Source organism: Argentina silus (genome assembly GCF_951799395.1).
Source record: "Argentina silus genome assembly, chromosome: 6".
NCBI lineage: Eukaryota > Metazoa > Chordata > Actinopteri > Argentiniformes > Argentinidae > Argentina > Argentina silus.
The window spans coordinates 16526743-16543233 of record NC_139660.1 but is presented as its reverse complement, the minus strand read 5'-3'; the positions used below and the strand labels follow the sequence as shown (position 1 = coordinate 16543233).

Below are 16491 nucleotides of genomic sequence, written 5' to 3'. Positions count from 1 at the left end.
TCCAACCATTGTTGAGCACACCTCTCTCTCTCTCTCTCTCTCTCTCTCTCCGTTCCACCGTGCGTGTTTTCCCTTCATCTGGTGCCCTTTGACCCTGCGCCAAGATACCCCGTGTACGAAGGCAGGCAGAGGCATTTGATCACCTAGTAGGGGTGAAGACCGTTGGCTGACCTGGCTTAGCTAAAGTCACCTAAGGCTGACAGAGCATAACAAAAGATAGAAGACCATGCCGTGCATCGCTTGCAGTGCTGGAAGAACACTCACAATAAATTGATAAAACGGACCACATCCCAGAAAAACATCATCATTCCTATCGTTTTAGACACTGCTGATAATGGGTTCCTAATGTGGGAAACGTTTTAACTGCACAACATACAGCACTCATGAGATGAGATTTCTAAACCGTTGCCAGAGTCTAATGCATTTAAACATCTACACGAAAGTCCCACGTCCCACATTAAAGCAACAGTTGAAAACACAACCATTTCCTGTATTTCTCCAGGCCATGTTTCTCATATGAGGGAATAAGTATGGCTCCAAGCATGGGAGGGGTGAAACACTGTGAATCTTCATCACCACAACAATGTGAATCATCTCCATCTCATAGAGAGAGGAGCTCTGTGTTCCTTAGTCACTGGGGTAAAGTAGCGGTGAACACAGACAGAAGGTGCTGTTCTGTTCTGTGTCTGGCATCGTCCAAACCGAGTCAGCACCTCAGACCAAACAACCAGCTTACATCCATCTCCCACGTACTGTACGCACTACTATACATATTTACACTTGTGTCTATTCATAGAGGGTCAACAAACACAAGTGTTCATTCATAGAGGTGTCAAAATTAGCATCTGTGTGCCAAACGACCTAACTCACTTAGCAATGTCAGGACCACAGCAACAGCTTGGATTATTTAAGAGCTAACTGTACAGTATGTCCCCTCCGGATAACGAGTCAGAAGGCACAAATACCGTATTAAAAACCTAGTCATAAAAGACTGTTGTGTGGTAGTCATACCTGAGATGACCTCGTAGAGGCTGTAGTGGTAGAGAATGTGGTCGTGGTCCTCAAACCTGTGTGGCCCTTGGCAGAGGGCGCGACACTCTATGTCTGCTCTGTAGTACTCCCCCAGGGCCTCCTCAAACAGGACGATGGCCCCCTCATAGTCTCCTTTGTCATACAGCTTCACCCCCAATGTGAAGGCCCTCTGCGTGGAAAAAACACACACATACAGACATAGGGAGAGAGGACGACAGAGGGTTAAGGTCAGTTTACAATCACGAAGCTCAGGCATGAATGCTAACTAAGCAGGGTGTGTTGTTTTTTTTCCTTTTGTAATCCAAAGGGTTCTTAATTAGAATTTAAATAATATGTCCTAACTTTATTACCAACAAAATAAAATAGGAACACAACAAAGTCGTAGTGGATATAGTATCAGGGATATTGTAGTCTTCAACAGGTACAACAGACAGAGTTGGTCTCGAGAGCAACTAGAGACCGTAGCACATTACAGATGTTTTATACACAGACACAAACAGCGTGAGATATGTCACAGTTTCACTCCCTATCCTGTATATTTTTGGCTTTCAATGGTAAGTATTTTCCTTTCACCCAGGTCACCCTGTCCTCCTGGCTCTGGGAGGGGTGGGGAGTATACGGATGTAGGAATGTGGGAATCAGCCTTATTCCTGTTTCTCATGTGCTGTGCTTGTGGTGCAAAAAGTCTCATTGTACTGGGACCTGTGCCCACTTATGACCCCTTATATGATTATACCTCATTAAAACTATCACAACTAAGTTTGGAACGTCTCTCTGAGTTTGTTTGATTACATGTGTTTACACATGTTTTTTTGGTTGTTAGTTTTCAGTCTATAGTTTGTCTATGTATGGTAAAATTTACTTTTTAACCCACAGGTGCAACAATGCTTTTAGAATGCGTACTTCCTTGGGATAACCACTGATCTTAAAGAGGGGGGACCACCCTCTTCCCATCTGGATAGGTCAGTGGAAGAAAGGATGGGATGGAAGGATGGATCATCGATTTCGTGGATGATAGGCACTATGCGGTCGGTTCTGGCCTCACCTGATGGGGCCGGGCCTCCCTGTCCACAAAGTGGTCCTCCTGCACGCCTTCCAGAGCCTTGTACTGCTCCAGGTTCTGGCTCATCTCCACATGCTCCGGGTTGGCCTGGAAGTAAGTGTGGGCCGCTGCCGCAGCCTTGTCCAGCTGCTTCAACTACACAGGAGAGAGGAGAGAGAGAGAGAGAGAGAGAGAGAGAGAGAGAGAGAGAGAGAGAGAGAGAGAGAGAGAGCATTAGCACAGATATGAGCATGAAGATCAAAACATAAGGGTACAAGATGAACATCAGCCTGAGCCAACCAAGGCTGGCTGATGAATAGCTGGTTTTGGCCAAACACATCCTTTCCCAAGATTTAATTCAATAAGCAACAGTTGGGATAAAATGAGGCAAAACCCTCTTTCCCACCCACAGACACTGTTGTCCAGTTGTCCAGCTCTGTGCAGCCTGGCTGTGGCCCTGCGGATGACTGTGCTGTACAGTAGCGGGGCTAATGGACAGGACAGCCCATGGACAGGACAGCCCATTGATGACAATGTTCAGCTCACTACCCAGCGCCACACAGGACAGGATGACCCCCCATCATGTCTGGCTCTCATCGCCCGTTCACGTGGTAAGGGGTGGCACGGATCTGACAGTGAGATGAAACGAGTCAAGATGAGAGCACTCAGGATGTTACTGACCACGTCGACTGAAGCTGCCCCTCGGCTAAGCAGTCGTTACCACCAGACACTGACTGACGACAGCCTTCGGTGAACCTAGACTTCAATGACAGCGCAAGCTTTTTACACAATGCTAACTTGTGTTATATACTGTGACATTCAAAAGACAACTTCGACCATGATCTCAGACTCTCTATAGTGGCCCATGTGTACCACATGATTCGGTATACTGAGGGGCTTAAAATCAGCATTCAATAAGACTGACATTTGTGAAGTTATCTAGTTTTTTAATAATGATGTATTTGGTGAGGCAGGAGAGGAAAAAGCCACTTTTAGCAGGACAGGCTGTTCCCATCCACATCCTGTCAGCATGGAGACCTGCCATCCATCTTGTCATTGTCACCCCCCCACTGATGGATTTGCTTCCCTCATTGGAAGCATGTGGGAATCAAAAATGTTGGCGTACAGTATTAGCATGGAACCATTATCTCCAGTGTTGGATTCTACACAACAGAAATAGGTATCTCAAATAAACACTGGAGGATTGTAGCTAGCCAACCATCTTTCACTACTGACTGAGCTCTCCTGAATAAGACCAACAAAGAAGAGTTTCTGAGTGTGTGTGTATGTGTGTGTGTGTGTGTGTGTGTGTGTGTGTGTGTGTGTGTGTGTGCGTCTGTGTGTGAGTGAGTGTGTATGTGTGTGTGTTTATACGTGTGTGTGTGTGTGTTTATATGTGTGTGTGTGTTTATACGCGCGCGCGTGCGTGTGTGTGTGTGTGTGTGTGTGTGTGTGTGTGTGTGTGTGTGTGTGTGTGTGTGTGTGAACAGTACAGACCTCATGTCTAAATGAACTCACGATAAAGGGGTACGGCGAGCAGCTGTTGTTACTCCCTCTTGGCAGCCTGTGGACACAACCTCTGCTCTGAAGAGCCCTGGTGCTCCATGTTAACTTGTTAAGATAGCACTGAGCAACAATACTGAAAGAGGGTTCATTGACTGACATTGACTTGAGATTGACTTTTCCCATAAATATAATGTTAATTATATAATATGTAACACAAATAAACTCTATAGGCCAGTAGCTCTTGATCTTTGTTCCAACGCTTTCCTAAAAGCTATAACAAAAAATAATAATATCCACCAAAGAAGAATGTCTAGCCTATATTCCTAGCCATAGCCAAGAAGTGACCCCCATTTGGAGGGTATGAAACACTGCTGTAAACCCCACGGTTGATTAACCAGGCTTACATCTCTCTCTAACAGCTGCAGAATGAGAGGTGTACTCTATGTGCTGTGAAAACTGAGGACTTAATTCTCTTGCCTTCACAAGTACCGCTCCACTTAAGAGACACAGGTGGGCTACTGTACAAGTCGTTGTGAGAACCTCCAGATGTGTGAAATCCCCTGCCCCCACCCCGCCCTTCACCCACATCCCTCCCTTCACATCAAAGGACTGTAACCACAAAGGTGACTTTAAAATTCCCTCTTTTGAAAACACTCAGCCAACCTGCCCCTGTCGGAGTAGGAAACCCAGCTTTGGCTAGACCTCCAGACCTGTTCAAAAGGGAAAGTCACCGTGTTTTGTTCAGACAGCAGGTCTCAGGTTGCCATGAGATCAGATCGAATCACTGTCAAGTCCCAACACAGGGGCGATCTCTACTGTCTACATTCACAGGACAAATCTTACACCACCTCCTATGATAGCTCACATCAAGATGTGGCACGACATGGCATGGCCTGAGCAACAAGCCCATGAAGACCCAGAGTCTTTACTTACTTTCAGGATCAGTGGGGAATACCATCACACACACACACACACACACACACTCCTTCATAGTGTGCTAGAACCAGGTGCTGAGATGTCAAGAGTGGTTGACCACCAGACCTGATCTCTCTTCTCCAGGCTCTCTCCTGACTGGGGAGGCTTACTATAGCTGGGAGCTGGGGATTTGATCTGCTATCGCTCCTCTCTTTTTTCCCCTGTTTTTTGCGACGCAGCCAAGGTTTGCCCCTTTCATCTCCGGCGGAGAAGAGCAGGGGAAAGAAAAGCTGGATGGACATGCTTGGTTACCTCTGAAAGGCAAAAGAGCGAGCTGGCGTCAACTGCATTCCTGCACAGTCCAACCTCCAACCCCCCCCCCCCCCCCCCCCGCGCGCGCTGCTCAGGGAGAGACCCGGTGGAGGACCGGAGGACAGGGGAGGCATTTTTGTGTCCCGTCCAAATGCTGACCTCTCCACTTTTCCGTAATTCCGCCAGTCTTTTCTTCCCTGAAGCTGAAGCCAAGGACGTGGTTGTCTAGTGTCCAGGAGAGGAGCTGAGGGGATCCTGCCACCTGGGAATTTTCTGGGCCCACCTGCCCACTCCCCCATCCAGTCCCCCCAATGCCCACGCCTCAGAAAGGGCCTGGCTCGCCCTCGTAGGAGGGGGGGATAAAAGTCCAGCACGCCACCACCACACAGCTGTGTCCCAGCACTGCCAGACCTATTGTCCTGAGATGTGAGTGAGACGTGAGTGAGACGTGAGTGAGACATGAGTGAGATGTGAGTCCTCGAGACGAGACCAGAGGAGGCTCACTCCCTCTCAGGAAGTGCCATCCATCTTTGTTCTCATCACATTTGCAAATATATACTATATGTTGTGTACAGAAGTCTTCTACTCTGGGAAAACAGATCTAAATGGTTTAGATGTGGTTTACAGACTATGAAACATAGTTGCTAAATTGAAGGAAACATAGTCATGCACAAAGGTTCCCAATGAAAACTTGAATACAAAGATCCCAGGGTATTCCACTGGCAACAGAGCAGTGCAGAGTGAGTGACTCATTGTGGAGTGATAATAGAGTTATTGCCATATTCCAACAACAGCCCTGGACAAACAGGAAGGACGACATCAACGACTGAGGAACTGATGGTCACTGGGAATGCTGCCCGCACACATCCAGTGAGGTCACTCGTTTATGGAGAGAGAAAATCATGGAGCTTGGAGAGGGTTGGTGAGAGGCTGTCAGGAGTACAGTATCGCTATGTCATACTAAATGATGACTTAATCCTTCAGCTATTTAATTAAAAACATGTGCTTATAAATCAAACGCACAAAGTAGGTCAAAATACCTCCCTAAGGATGACTACTTTTTAAAGGGGGATTACACTATCAAACTGCACTACGGAAGAATATTATAAACTTCCCAAGGTCAAGGAAGGAGAATAAAGCTGGATGGCAGGAAGAAGCCATGTTTGTTTTTCAAGTGAAGAATCTGATTCTGTCTCTCCTCTCCTGCATGTAGTGGGGGCTGTCCCCAGCTGTGTGTGGGTTGCCTTCAGCTTCATTGTAAACAGAGGGGGAGATTTGACCCAGTGACCAGGCGGAGAGACACATCTGAGGAGGGACGGGGTTCACTACTCCCACGGAATTACTGTGATACAGATGTATCAAGCCCTCTCTTGGTAAGCTGCCCCGAAACTGACTAACTGCTTTTAAATCTACCTCCCTCACAGACCTGTCATCAATTCCAGTCAGAAAGATGTGATGGAAGGGTAGGTTGTTTAATTAACTCAAAGAAAAAACATCTAAACATTCCAACATCACCTGTTGATTCTTCAAAGCTACCAAGCCAACAATCCTACCATTAACAGCCAACCTTTGATTACACAAGGCCTTGTAGAGCGGTGACAGATTGATTTACCCTCACATGAATTTCAAAAGCACACCTGTAATAAGAAAAACAACTAGTGCTCAGTATGTGCCCTCACTCTGCCCTCCTTGCTGAAGAGTAACCTGTGTTAGACCAGGTTGGGTCACCCCGTCACTCTCTCTCAGAGGAGAAAAACCCTCTTGATGTGGGATTCATGATTAGCCCAAAGTAAATGTCCATTTGCATGTTTCTCTCCCTGGGTAACTCGTGCTCACTTCACAAAAATGTAAATAGTCCTGGAGCGAGGCCAATGACGCAGTGGAGGGTGTGATGAGGAGCATGTATCCCTCCTCCACAAACAGAGAGGACAGGAGAGGAAAGGAGAGGAGAGGAGCATCAAGTGTGAGCATCAGCACTCACCAGTCTGTAAACCACTGCTGTATGTAAACTGGAAAGAACTGGCACACCCTCCTTAAGCAAACTGGAAAGATCTGGCAACTACTGCCTTTAGCAAACTGTTAAAAAATAGCTTTGCCCTTTATACTTTACACAGGCGACAACTCGCTGAACTACTTTCCAGACTCACACAAAGGCCCTCAGAGACTAGAAGGCTCCAGGTTATAAGAGGCTGATTAGGGTCAGGATTTGGGTTGGAGCAGCCAACAACAGCCCTGGACAAACAGGAAGGACGACATCAACGACTGAGGAACTAATGGTCACTGGGAATGTTAAATCCTTCCCTGCTCAAGCCTGGGTGACTGGAGTGGAGTTGGTGGGTATTCTTGGGGTTTGAATGCACACATACAGTCACCGGCCACTTTATTAGTTCAAACCGAGCATCAGAATGGGGAAGAAACGCACTGTGTAGTCCCTACTCCTATTCCCCAATGCAGCCTGATTCAAGCCTCATTCAATCCTCCTAGTGTGGGTCTCCACCTGGGACATGTAGAATAACAACACCCTGACTACGCACTAATAGCCCTGCCATGTACCCCTCGGGGTGTCAAATGTATACCCACGGCTATTACATGTATAAACATTCCTCACTGCTGCTATTAAACAGCCAGTTAGTCGGCTAATCCTTGCCTGACAGGGACGTGACCTTCATGAGAAGGTCTTTTAAACTGTTACAGGGTTGCCTCACATCGTATAGAGTACAGTACAGTACCTCTGTCCCACCACTTAGCATTGTACACAGGGGAGGCTGGTGGAGATAGAAATCAGAGGACAGGCTACATGTCTGATACCGTTCCTCATTCCATTCCAAGCATTAATGACATTGTTCCCCCCTACTTGTAGGTACTGACCAGGTTGGATAACACATTCAGCTTTAACATACTATTAACTTTTATTTAGGTAGAGGCAATTGTCAACCTAAGAACAGACTTAGTGATGAGGCTGAAATATATTCTGTCACATCCCATGCCGTCAGACAACATGCACTACAGTCAGCCTTCAACGTTGCACTGCCCTGTAACTAGGGGGTCAATGTACCCATCAAGAGTGTGTTATAATGTTCCTCAGAGTATTTACTCCTCTATAAACAGTAGTAATTTACTGACCAGACCAACAGGAAGTTGCTAACCTAATATTTAGGTTTTGGAGGTTGAAACAAATTCAGGACTGTGGTTCCTCAAACAAACAGACACACAAACCACTGGCTATCTATGGTATGGGAGCAGATTGAGTAGATGTGTTGCTGTGTGTGTGTAGACCAAACACAGTTAAACATCTTGCCTGCTTAGACACAACATTGGGCGCGTTTTACGATAGCGTGAGCTGCAAGGTTTGAGTTTTTTGAGCGGTTATTTTTAAGATATCAGTAAAGCACTGTACTTGCCATCTTTTTTCGGAACTATAATCTGGGAGGTGTCTTGTTGCTTTTGTGCTGTAAACTAATACATTTTCCAAATTACAGTCATTCCATGTGTGTTACATATACACTTTTAACACTAACAATAAATGTGATGTAGTATTCATACACTCTTGTGTTCATAGTTTCCACAAGAAACTAAAGTGTCCAAAAGTGTTTCCTTTTCCTCTGGCGTAATGGATGCTGCCTGATGTTGAAAAAACAGACGGTACTTCCAGAAGCTACCACACAATTCATCATTGCTTGGCACCTTGTGAAAAGCTTCTGGTAAAAAAACACAAGAAAAACTAGGACTATTTCACAGTACTTACTGTAAATCATTAACAAATGGGAGTATGATTGGAGTTCCATTTGCCTGGAGGAGAAGCTGGAATACAGCCATTGGCTATTTCAACAAACCAATTGATTTGTGTAAACTAATGTGCTAGGCTGTTAGCTGTATTGCAGTGTTTTTGGCTTCGAGAGTGATTTGGCACCGGGAACTCAACTATAGGAAAGTATGTGTAAATGGCCAATGACTTGCTGTGTGAGAGTCAAACGTAGACACAAGGGATTATGTTGTAATTCTATAAAAGGAAACACCTCCTACCCAACTTCAGTTTAAAAGCACACAATGTGTCGATTCACTGTTGGAGGAACACTTTGGAATTCTTGGAAACCTGGAAAACAACTTTTGTGCATTCATTCGTGTCGCACATGCAGTGGAGTGTGTTTCCTCTGACGGATCCATCAGTAAATCTCTGTCCAATCAGGTGTATCGCTCACTTAAAGATGCATTACAGAACAATTGTTGCAAATTCTTTACCTCAAATTTTGGCTGAGGTGTTGACTGTATGGTTCATGATATACTGTAATGTTAGTTGATTCTCACACACACGCACACGCACACGCACACGCACACGCACACGCACACGCACACACACACACACACACACACACACACACACACACACACACACACACACACACACACACACACACACACACACACCTGGCTCAAGAAGTCTTATGACGTCCTAATTAGTTAAGAAAACATAACAGGTACCACAAATAAACCATTCCATCATAGGTTGTTAAAACAGGATTTTAAATTACCTCAGTTACACTAATAATTTAAAACAGCTTCATGGTACACCTACACAAGGGACACTGTACATCACTACTACTTGATCAACTTTGCTGACCGGCTAAAATAACCAGACAGTGTTTTTACTCCACCACTAAAGCACACAACACTTTAACACAAGCTCTCCTCACCATAACTCAAACTCATACAGACCAGGATACCAGCCAGCCAGCCACAGTATCCATTACATACAACACAGCTAGCACACATAACACGTTAAACACATGCCTCAGACAACTTCACGAGAAGGGCGGAGGGGAGCAAGGGGGGAACTTTCCTCTGTGATGTCATGAGTAAAAGTTGGGGGCTCCCTTGTCCCCCCACCGACCCGTCCCCCCACCGACCCGTCCTCCAACCGACCCGTCCTCCATCCCTCTCTCTCCTTCACGCCATCCCTCCTTTCCTCAGCATCCGTCCCTGTTGACAGCTCTGCACACTGGCCCCTTTCTACAGTCTGTCCTCGCCCCACCCTGGGCCCATGCCATGGTGATCCAATAAGGTAATGTCTGAGGAATGCCTTAAAAGCCCCGCCACATACACACACACACACACACACACACACACACACACACACACACACACACACACACACACACACACACACACACACACACACACACACACACACACACACAGCCTCTTTCATGAAGGCTAGGCCACGTGAAGACATGAGTCACACGCAAGGCAGCGGTGGCTAGATATGGATAAGTAGCTGAACACCCCCCCCCCCCCCCCCCCCCCCACACACACACACACACACACACCACCACCAGTCCTATCCCCTTCTAAAACCCTGCCAGACTGTATATACTCTACTGTATGTTGAAAAGAAAACAGCAGCAGAACAATCTCGCCAGTGTAGACAGGAGCAGTGAGGACTTCCGTAGGGTAGCAGGCCCAGGCTGTGTGGTCTTGTTGTAAATGGAGCCTGCTGGCTTTGATTAGAGCACACTCAGCCTCCGTCAGTGGTCCGCACTCAAACCAGGAATGGGGAACAGTTGGTCATCATAGAGAACATATTAACTAAGAAAACACAAATGATGTCTATTATTAAACTCTGCAGTATGGTGGGTTTGGCAACCTGACCTGTTCTGTTGTTACAATGGAGCATCTGTAACTGCTCCTGCTCTGTGGGTGACCAGGAAGGCAATGGTTGGATACACTATTCTCTCAGTGATGCCTTATGGGAGTTGGTGTCATATCAGTGCCAGTGAAAGACTTCAGTGCCCTCTCTCCCCAGCTTACCCCCTAGTTTTCCACCCTTTCCTGTCCAGTGTGACACACAAGGCTGTCTTTGTGTGGTACCCTAAAACAGAGTGTGTGAACGGTGAGTCGTTCAGACAGGGTGGAAAATACTCTTTAATGTCCTCCTCCTCCTCCTCCTCCTCCTCACACTTCTCTTATGTTCCCTCCCTGCCCGTGTACAGTAACACTCTCTCCTTTCTCCCAGGAGCTTCTAAAAACAGGCCTCCCCACGCAGTGCCACGCTTTCTTGAAAACCAAGCTCCCGTGATCTCAAATGCCGCCACTTTTCCCCCTAACATAAAGGAGCCTTTTCTGAGTAAAACGGGGAAAACATTTCCAATTAGTTATTCGTGTCTGAAATGTCAGAAATGCAGCCAGCGCAGCATTTTGTTCCTGTCACTCAGTGGGCCCTCTTGGCTGGGGATGTGTGTGTGGTAGCCTGGTATTCAGACCCCCACTCAATGGCATTCCTCAGATTGGCAGAAACTGTAGTTGGGGTAACCCCCCCATTGGCTGTATCTTCACTCTTACAATGCTGCTATTAGCCATTTAGTCTCCAAACAAGCAAGGTTACTGACCACATGAGACAAAACGACTTCAAGCAGGAACGTTTCATTCCCATTCCACAAAATCCCTCTGGAATAAGGGGGGATTGAGGACGAGGAGGACATTAACAAGGGACACATTTATTTATGGACGGACCCCTTTAGAGACTGGGGTTAGAGGTCATTCTCTCCTGTGAGCATGGGTACACTCAGCTTTTCCACTTGGCCTGTAAAATGAATGGCCGGAAAATAGAGGAGGTTACTTTGTCGTTAAAGTTAAATCGAAAGCAGGCAAGCACTTTCACTGTTCACACAAAGAGAGGCACAAAGGGCTATGGGATCTGTGTGTGTGTGTGTTATGTGTGTGTGTGTGTGTGTGTGTGTGTGTGTGTGTGTGTGTGTGTGTGTGTGTGTGTGTGTGTGCCCAGACAATGCCAGCATTCATCCAGCCACCCAGCCTTCACTCTGTCCCCCCCTACCCCACCCTGGAGAAATCAAAAATGTATTTGTTCATGTTGAAATCAATCTGCCCATATAGCTATGAGGAGCTTTTAAAGGCTATTGGGGAAGCAGGATTAGCCTGCAGTATCAGTCAGCTTCATTTAAAGAGCTTTACTAAAAGGAAACACATTCAGCCACATTCTTCAATTCTTGATGGATTTAAAGGTCATTGTAAATAATAGATCTTTCTCAGGGTCTTTGAGAAGCTGTCAAAAACTGTAACCTTTTCAATGTCTCAAAGTACACTATGTCCAGTATGCAAATCACCCATAATCTGTATTTGACACAACTCTGTTCTTGTTACTTCCTTGACTGCAGCTGCACTGAAGAGATATTTACCATTAACATGTCACCAAAGAATGTTGATGTGTGCATGGAACATTGTGTGTGTGTATGTGTGTGTGTGTGTGTGTGTGTGTGAGTGTGTGTGTGCTATTATCACATCAACATCCTCAAACAGACTCTTCAGAGAATTCTGCTGAGTGTCACAAGTACTTCCTCAAGGGGAAGAGGCCCTCAGAGGCACAGCTCCCAATCCCAGATGATTACTTTTCGCCTGTCAACTCCTTATCTGATCTTCTGATCGAGTGGAATCGGTAGCCTCGAGCTAGACACAATCAGATGAAAAGAACACCATCTGATCTCCAGTCTCTCTCCAGCTGAGAGCATGTAAGAAGTGTAAGAAGCAGAACAGTAGGGTTTAGGGTCATGTGACAGGTATGGCACCGATGTTGTGCTGATCTCCACAATGCGTCCTATGGATATTAACTTTGATATTAATGGGAAAACTAGCCATCAAATTGAAAGAAACTAAAAACTGGATGATATAGCAGAGCTAGAACGTTTTATTGATCAATGTAATGACATTATTGATGACACCATGAGTCAAAAAAACTAAACGTACAAGACAAGAACTATGAACTATGTACTCTAGTGAAACAGAAGAAGCACGGCCTACCAAACACATCAACAACAGAGAAATTATGGAAGGGGATTTCACAACCACATTTTCAAAATTCAACAGCAAACTATTGGCGAGTATGAACGAACAACTGAAAAAGCTTGATTTACTCCATGGGGTGATGGCTGATATAGAGTCACTGAAGGTCACAGTAGAATATAACAACAAACTCATTGAAGACATAAGAACAGAGAACAAAGCACTCCAGGGCCACCGTGACCACCCTCCAAACTACAAAGGAAAAACTCATAAACGAAAACAAGCAAATGAAAACTACAATACTGGATTTAACATGCAGAAGTATGCAACGTTACATTGTGATAATGGGAGTGGAAGAGGGAGACAAGGAGGATGACATTGGTGTTTACTTTGAAAACAAAGAACACCTTCATGAAAGAACAACTCAAGATGTCAATGGAGCAGGCAGAAAAATGGGATTTTCAATGGGCACATCGCTTTGGCAAAAAGGTACCCAACAAACCACGACCAATTGTTGCAATGCTTACCCATTACAAGATGAAAGTGGCGGTGCTTGAAAGAGGAAGGAACTGAAATAAACAAAGTACTCTATCAATGAACAATGAACCATATCCCTTGGAAATCATGGAGAGACGACATGCACTATATCCAATTTTCAAACAACAAACATCAATTGTAGGGCATAAAGGTCCGGCTGAAGCATGGCTAAATTTGTCAGTGACTGACAATGATGTGTCCTTAAATGACTATACCATAATTAGGACAGACAGAGAAGGGAGAGGAGGAGGTATGACTATTTTTGTCAAAAACTGTTTTACTGCATCTGTTCTGCTGTCCTCCACTGTACCAAATCAATATGAATGTTTAGTCTTAAGTGTGTGTTTTGAAAATTACTCTGTCTGTGATAGGAGTGTATCGCCCACCAATGTAAATGTAATGTAACGTAAAAGTATTTAGTTTGTCTGCCTCACATTAAAAATCACAAGTCACAAATGGCTGAAAAACATTAGTATAAATAGAGCAGTATACCAGTTTAATTTAACTTAAAAAAACACTGCCCGCTGCGCCATATAGGATACAATAATAATGGGAACAAATATTTGACGTTCCTATCCCATGGCATCTGGTTTATAAATCAATATATAAAACAACAACTGACTAAACAACTGACTAAATTGATTTTCAATTTAAAATACCAAAAGAATGCTCACCATATGGGGCATTGAAAAATCACCACTTTGCAGATTTTGGAGTGAGGAAACCAAAGCAATAGAACATCTGTTTTGGTATTGCCCCCTTGTGTCTGACTTTTGGTCTAAGGTTCAGGAATGGCTGGCAAAAAACAATATTCATTTAAAAATAACCTTACAAAAAGCATTATTGGGTGATTTAGTATCTGACAGACAATCATTAATCAACATAATCATACTCTTAGCAAAAAGATTACATTTTAGCTTAAAATCTGTGCAGGCTCTAAGAATTGAACGTTTTAGCAACTATGTGAGACATCACAGCACAATTGAAAAATATATGTCACAAGGAAACCAAGAGAGGGTGATATATCAAGAGAGGTGGGATGGACTGGGAGCAACTGGAATTAAAAAAGAACTATACCAATTAAAATGGAAAATATCTTAGCATATACAATACCAGAAATACCAAATATATCATAATGGACATAAATTACCATGTTAAAAAATAATAAAAAAAATAATAAAATGAATAAAAACAAACAAAGTACGTAGGTCCTCTGATGAGGGGGGTGGTGGATGGGCAAAAAAAAGGGACTAGAAAAGGGACTTTCAAAACTGATCTATCCCAATCCCCCCCCCCTCAAAAAAAACTAAAATAGACAGTGACAGAAATGAGAGGTTTCTTAGAGCCCTGAGAGAGGGAGAGGGAGAGAGAGAGAGAGAGGGGGCTGCATTGTGAGGTTTGGCTGGGCCTTTCAGACTGTGGCTCAGGCACACAGCAAGTCATCTCTCAATGACCACTGCCAGCCTGCCTGCTGGCCTGTGGCACCCAAGGCTCACTGATAAGACCCTCATCCCAGAGCACAGCCAGGGGTGGCTTAACAGAGCAGCCAGACAGGCAGGGTGGTGTGTGTGTGTGTGTGTGTGTGTGTGTGTGTGTGTGTGTGTGTGTGTGTGTGTGTGTGTGTGTGTGTGTGTGTTGCTAGGGGGGTTGTTATTTTTGGAAGAAGCGGTGCCTAAAGAAGTGCCTGACTTATGTTCTGACAGTAGCCTGGCAGGCAGATCTTTTGGCAGGGGATTCTACCGGTTCTTATAATACAACCTAGAGGTGGGCCAGACCTGGAACTGACTCTGGAACATCTCTGTATCAATCACTCTGTCTCTCTCTCTCTTCCTCTATTTCTCTCATCCCCCTCTCCCAGAAAAGACTCCCCCACTGAGGACAACAACAAGAGTGCAGACACAGTGGGAAACAGGGCAGCCTCCCCCAGGGCCCATGAAGAAGCAGCCTGGGAGACCAATGCATTCCAATGGGACCAAAGCGCAGGAGGGCTTACTAATCTGGTCAGATCTGCTTCAGGGGACATTAGGGAACAAGGCACAGAGAGGAGGTTTGTTTACCAAGAGCTCGGTAGGAGGGAGCAGATGGCAGTTCATCAAAACATGAAACGCATCCAACAGTGATCAATTGTAAAATATAAGAACTCTGGGCTAAAAAAAAGGGGGAAAGAGGCCTATAAGCTTCTCTTTAACACAGATCAGGGGAACTAAACCCCTTCACTCTTGTTTATAACAGAGATAACACAGAAGGCTATCGCGTTCATCACGTCTAATCCAGGATTTGACTCCTCCAACTTCTTGTGAAAGCAAGGACAGCTGAGAAGGTTTATATGGTGTCCTCAAAAGGCACAGGCACAGTTGGTCCACAGAGGAATCGAGCAGAGGAATCTAGCAGTCTTAACTCTTCTGTAGGAGTGTGTAGGGAAGGGGTGCAACTCATTGGATTCTCAAAGCAAGTTCATTTTGGACATATTCTCAGATACTCTCTACTTCCCTCAGGGGTGTTGCTGTGAAGCACATAGAAGACTGTGATGTATGGGGTCAACACACTGCTACATTTCATCTTTCTTTTCACACTCACTTGCTGTGTGTGTGTGTGTGTCTGTGTCTGTGTGTGTCTATGTGTGTCTGTGTGTGTGGCCACTCCTAGCTCCCATGTCCTAGCCTGAGGCGGGGGGAAGTGAAAAGGGGGGTATTTCAACCCACAGCCCTTTTTGTTTTTGCTTTTGTAATAACTTGTAATAGGGCTGTGCAAGAGGGTGGTGTGACAGGTTTAGTTCAGGGATTGTATATGGCTGTCTGGACTGCTGATGCTAATGTTTCCAATGCCTTCACAGGATTCCCCCAAACACATGTTCTTTAAAGCTGGCCATAAAGATGGGCCTGACCCACATGATAGCAGACCTCAATGGGTAATACCTCATCCACAGACACACCTCTGGTGTGAGTTATGGGGGGATTACCTCCGGGTACATTCCTGGACAACACGTCACACACATGTGCACACACACACAGGCACACACACATACTTGCACAGGCATGCGCCCCCGCACGCACATACACATGTATGCATGCTCCGTACACGCACACACACACCGTCTCTCTAGGGGGTTTCTCAATTTTGACTCTGCCATCCATTAGCAAGGACTGTTCCTGCTGCTGTTGTCACATTACACTAGACTAGAGTTCCTGACACACAGCATGCCAACAGGAATCCAAGCCAACTTTCCCCACTAAGACACACACACACACACACACACACACACACACACACACACACACACACACACACACACACACACACACACACACACACACACACACACACACACACAGCACAGAGGAGGGGGTTGACAGATT

The 16491-nt window shown here is 45.4% G+C and overlaps 1 protein-coding gene across 1 annotated transcript in view; it reads right to left on the bottom strand.

Annotated features, from left to right (window-relative positions):
* The window catches only part of p3h2 (prolyl 3-hydroxylase 2), a 53186-nt gene that overhangs the window by 11798 nt on the left and 24897 nt on the right, over positions 1-16491 (bottom strand). The window contains exons 2-3 of the mRNA XM_083672077.1: positions 2078-2230; positions 1012-1201 (exon numbers count right to left, since the gene is read on the bottom strand). Coding sequence (XP_083528203.1) covers positions 1012-1201; positions 2078-2230 — 343 coding nt within the window. The remainder of the gene's footprint in view (positions 1-1011; positions 1202-2077; positions 2231-16491) is intronic.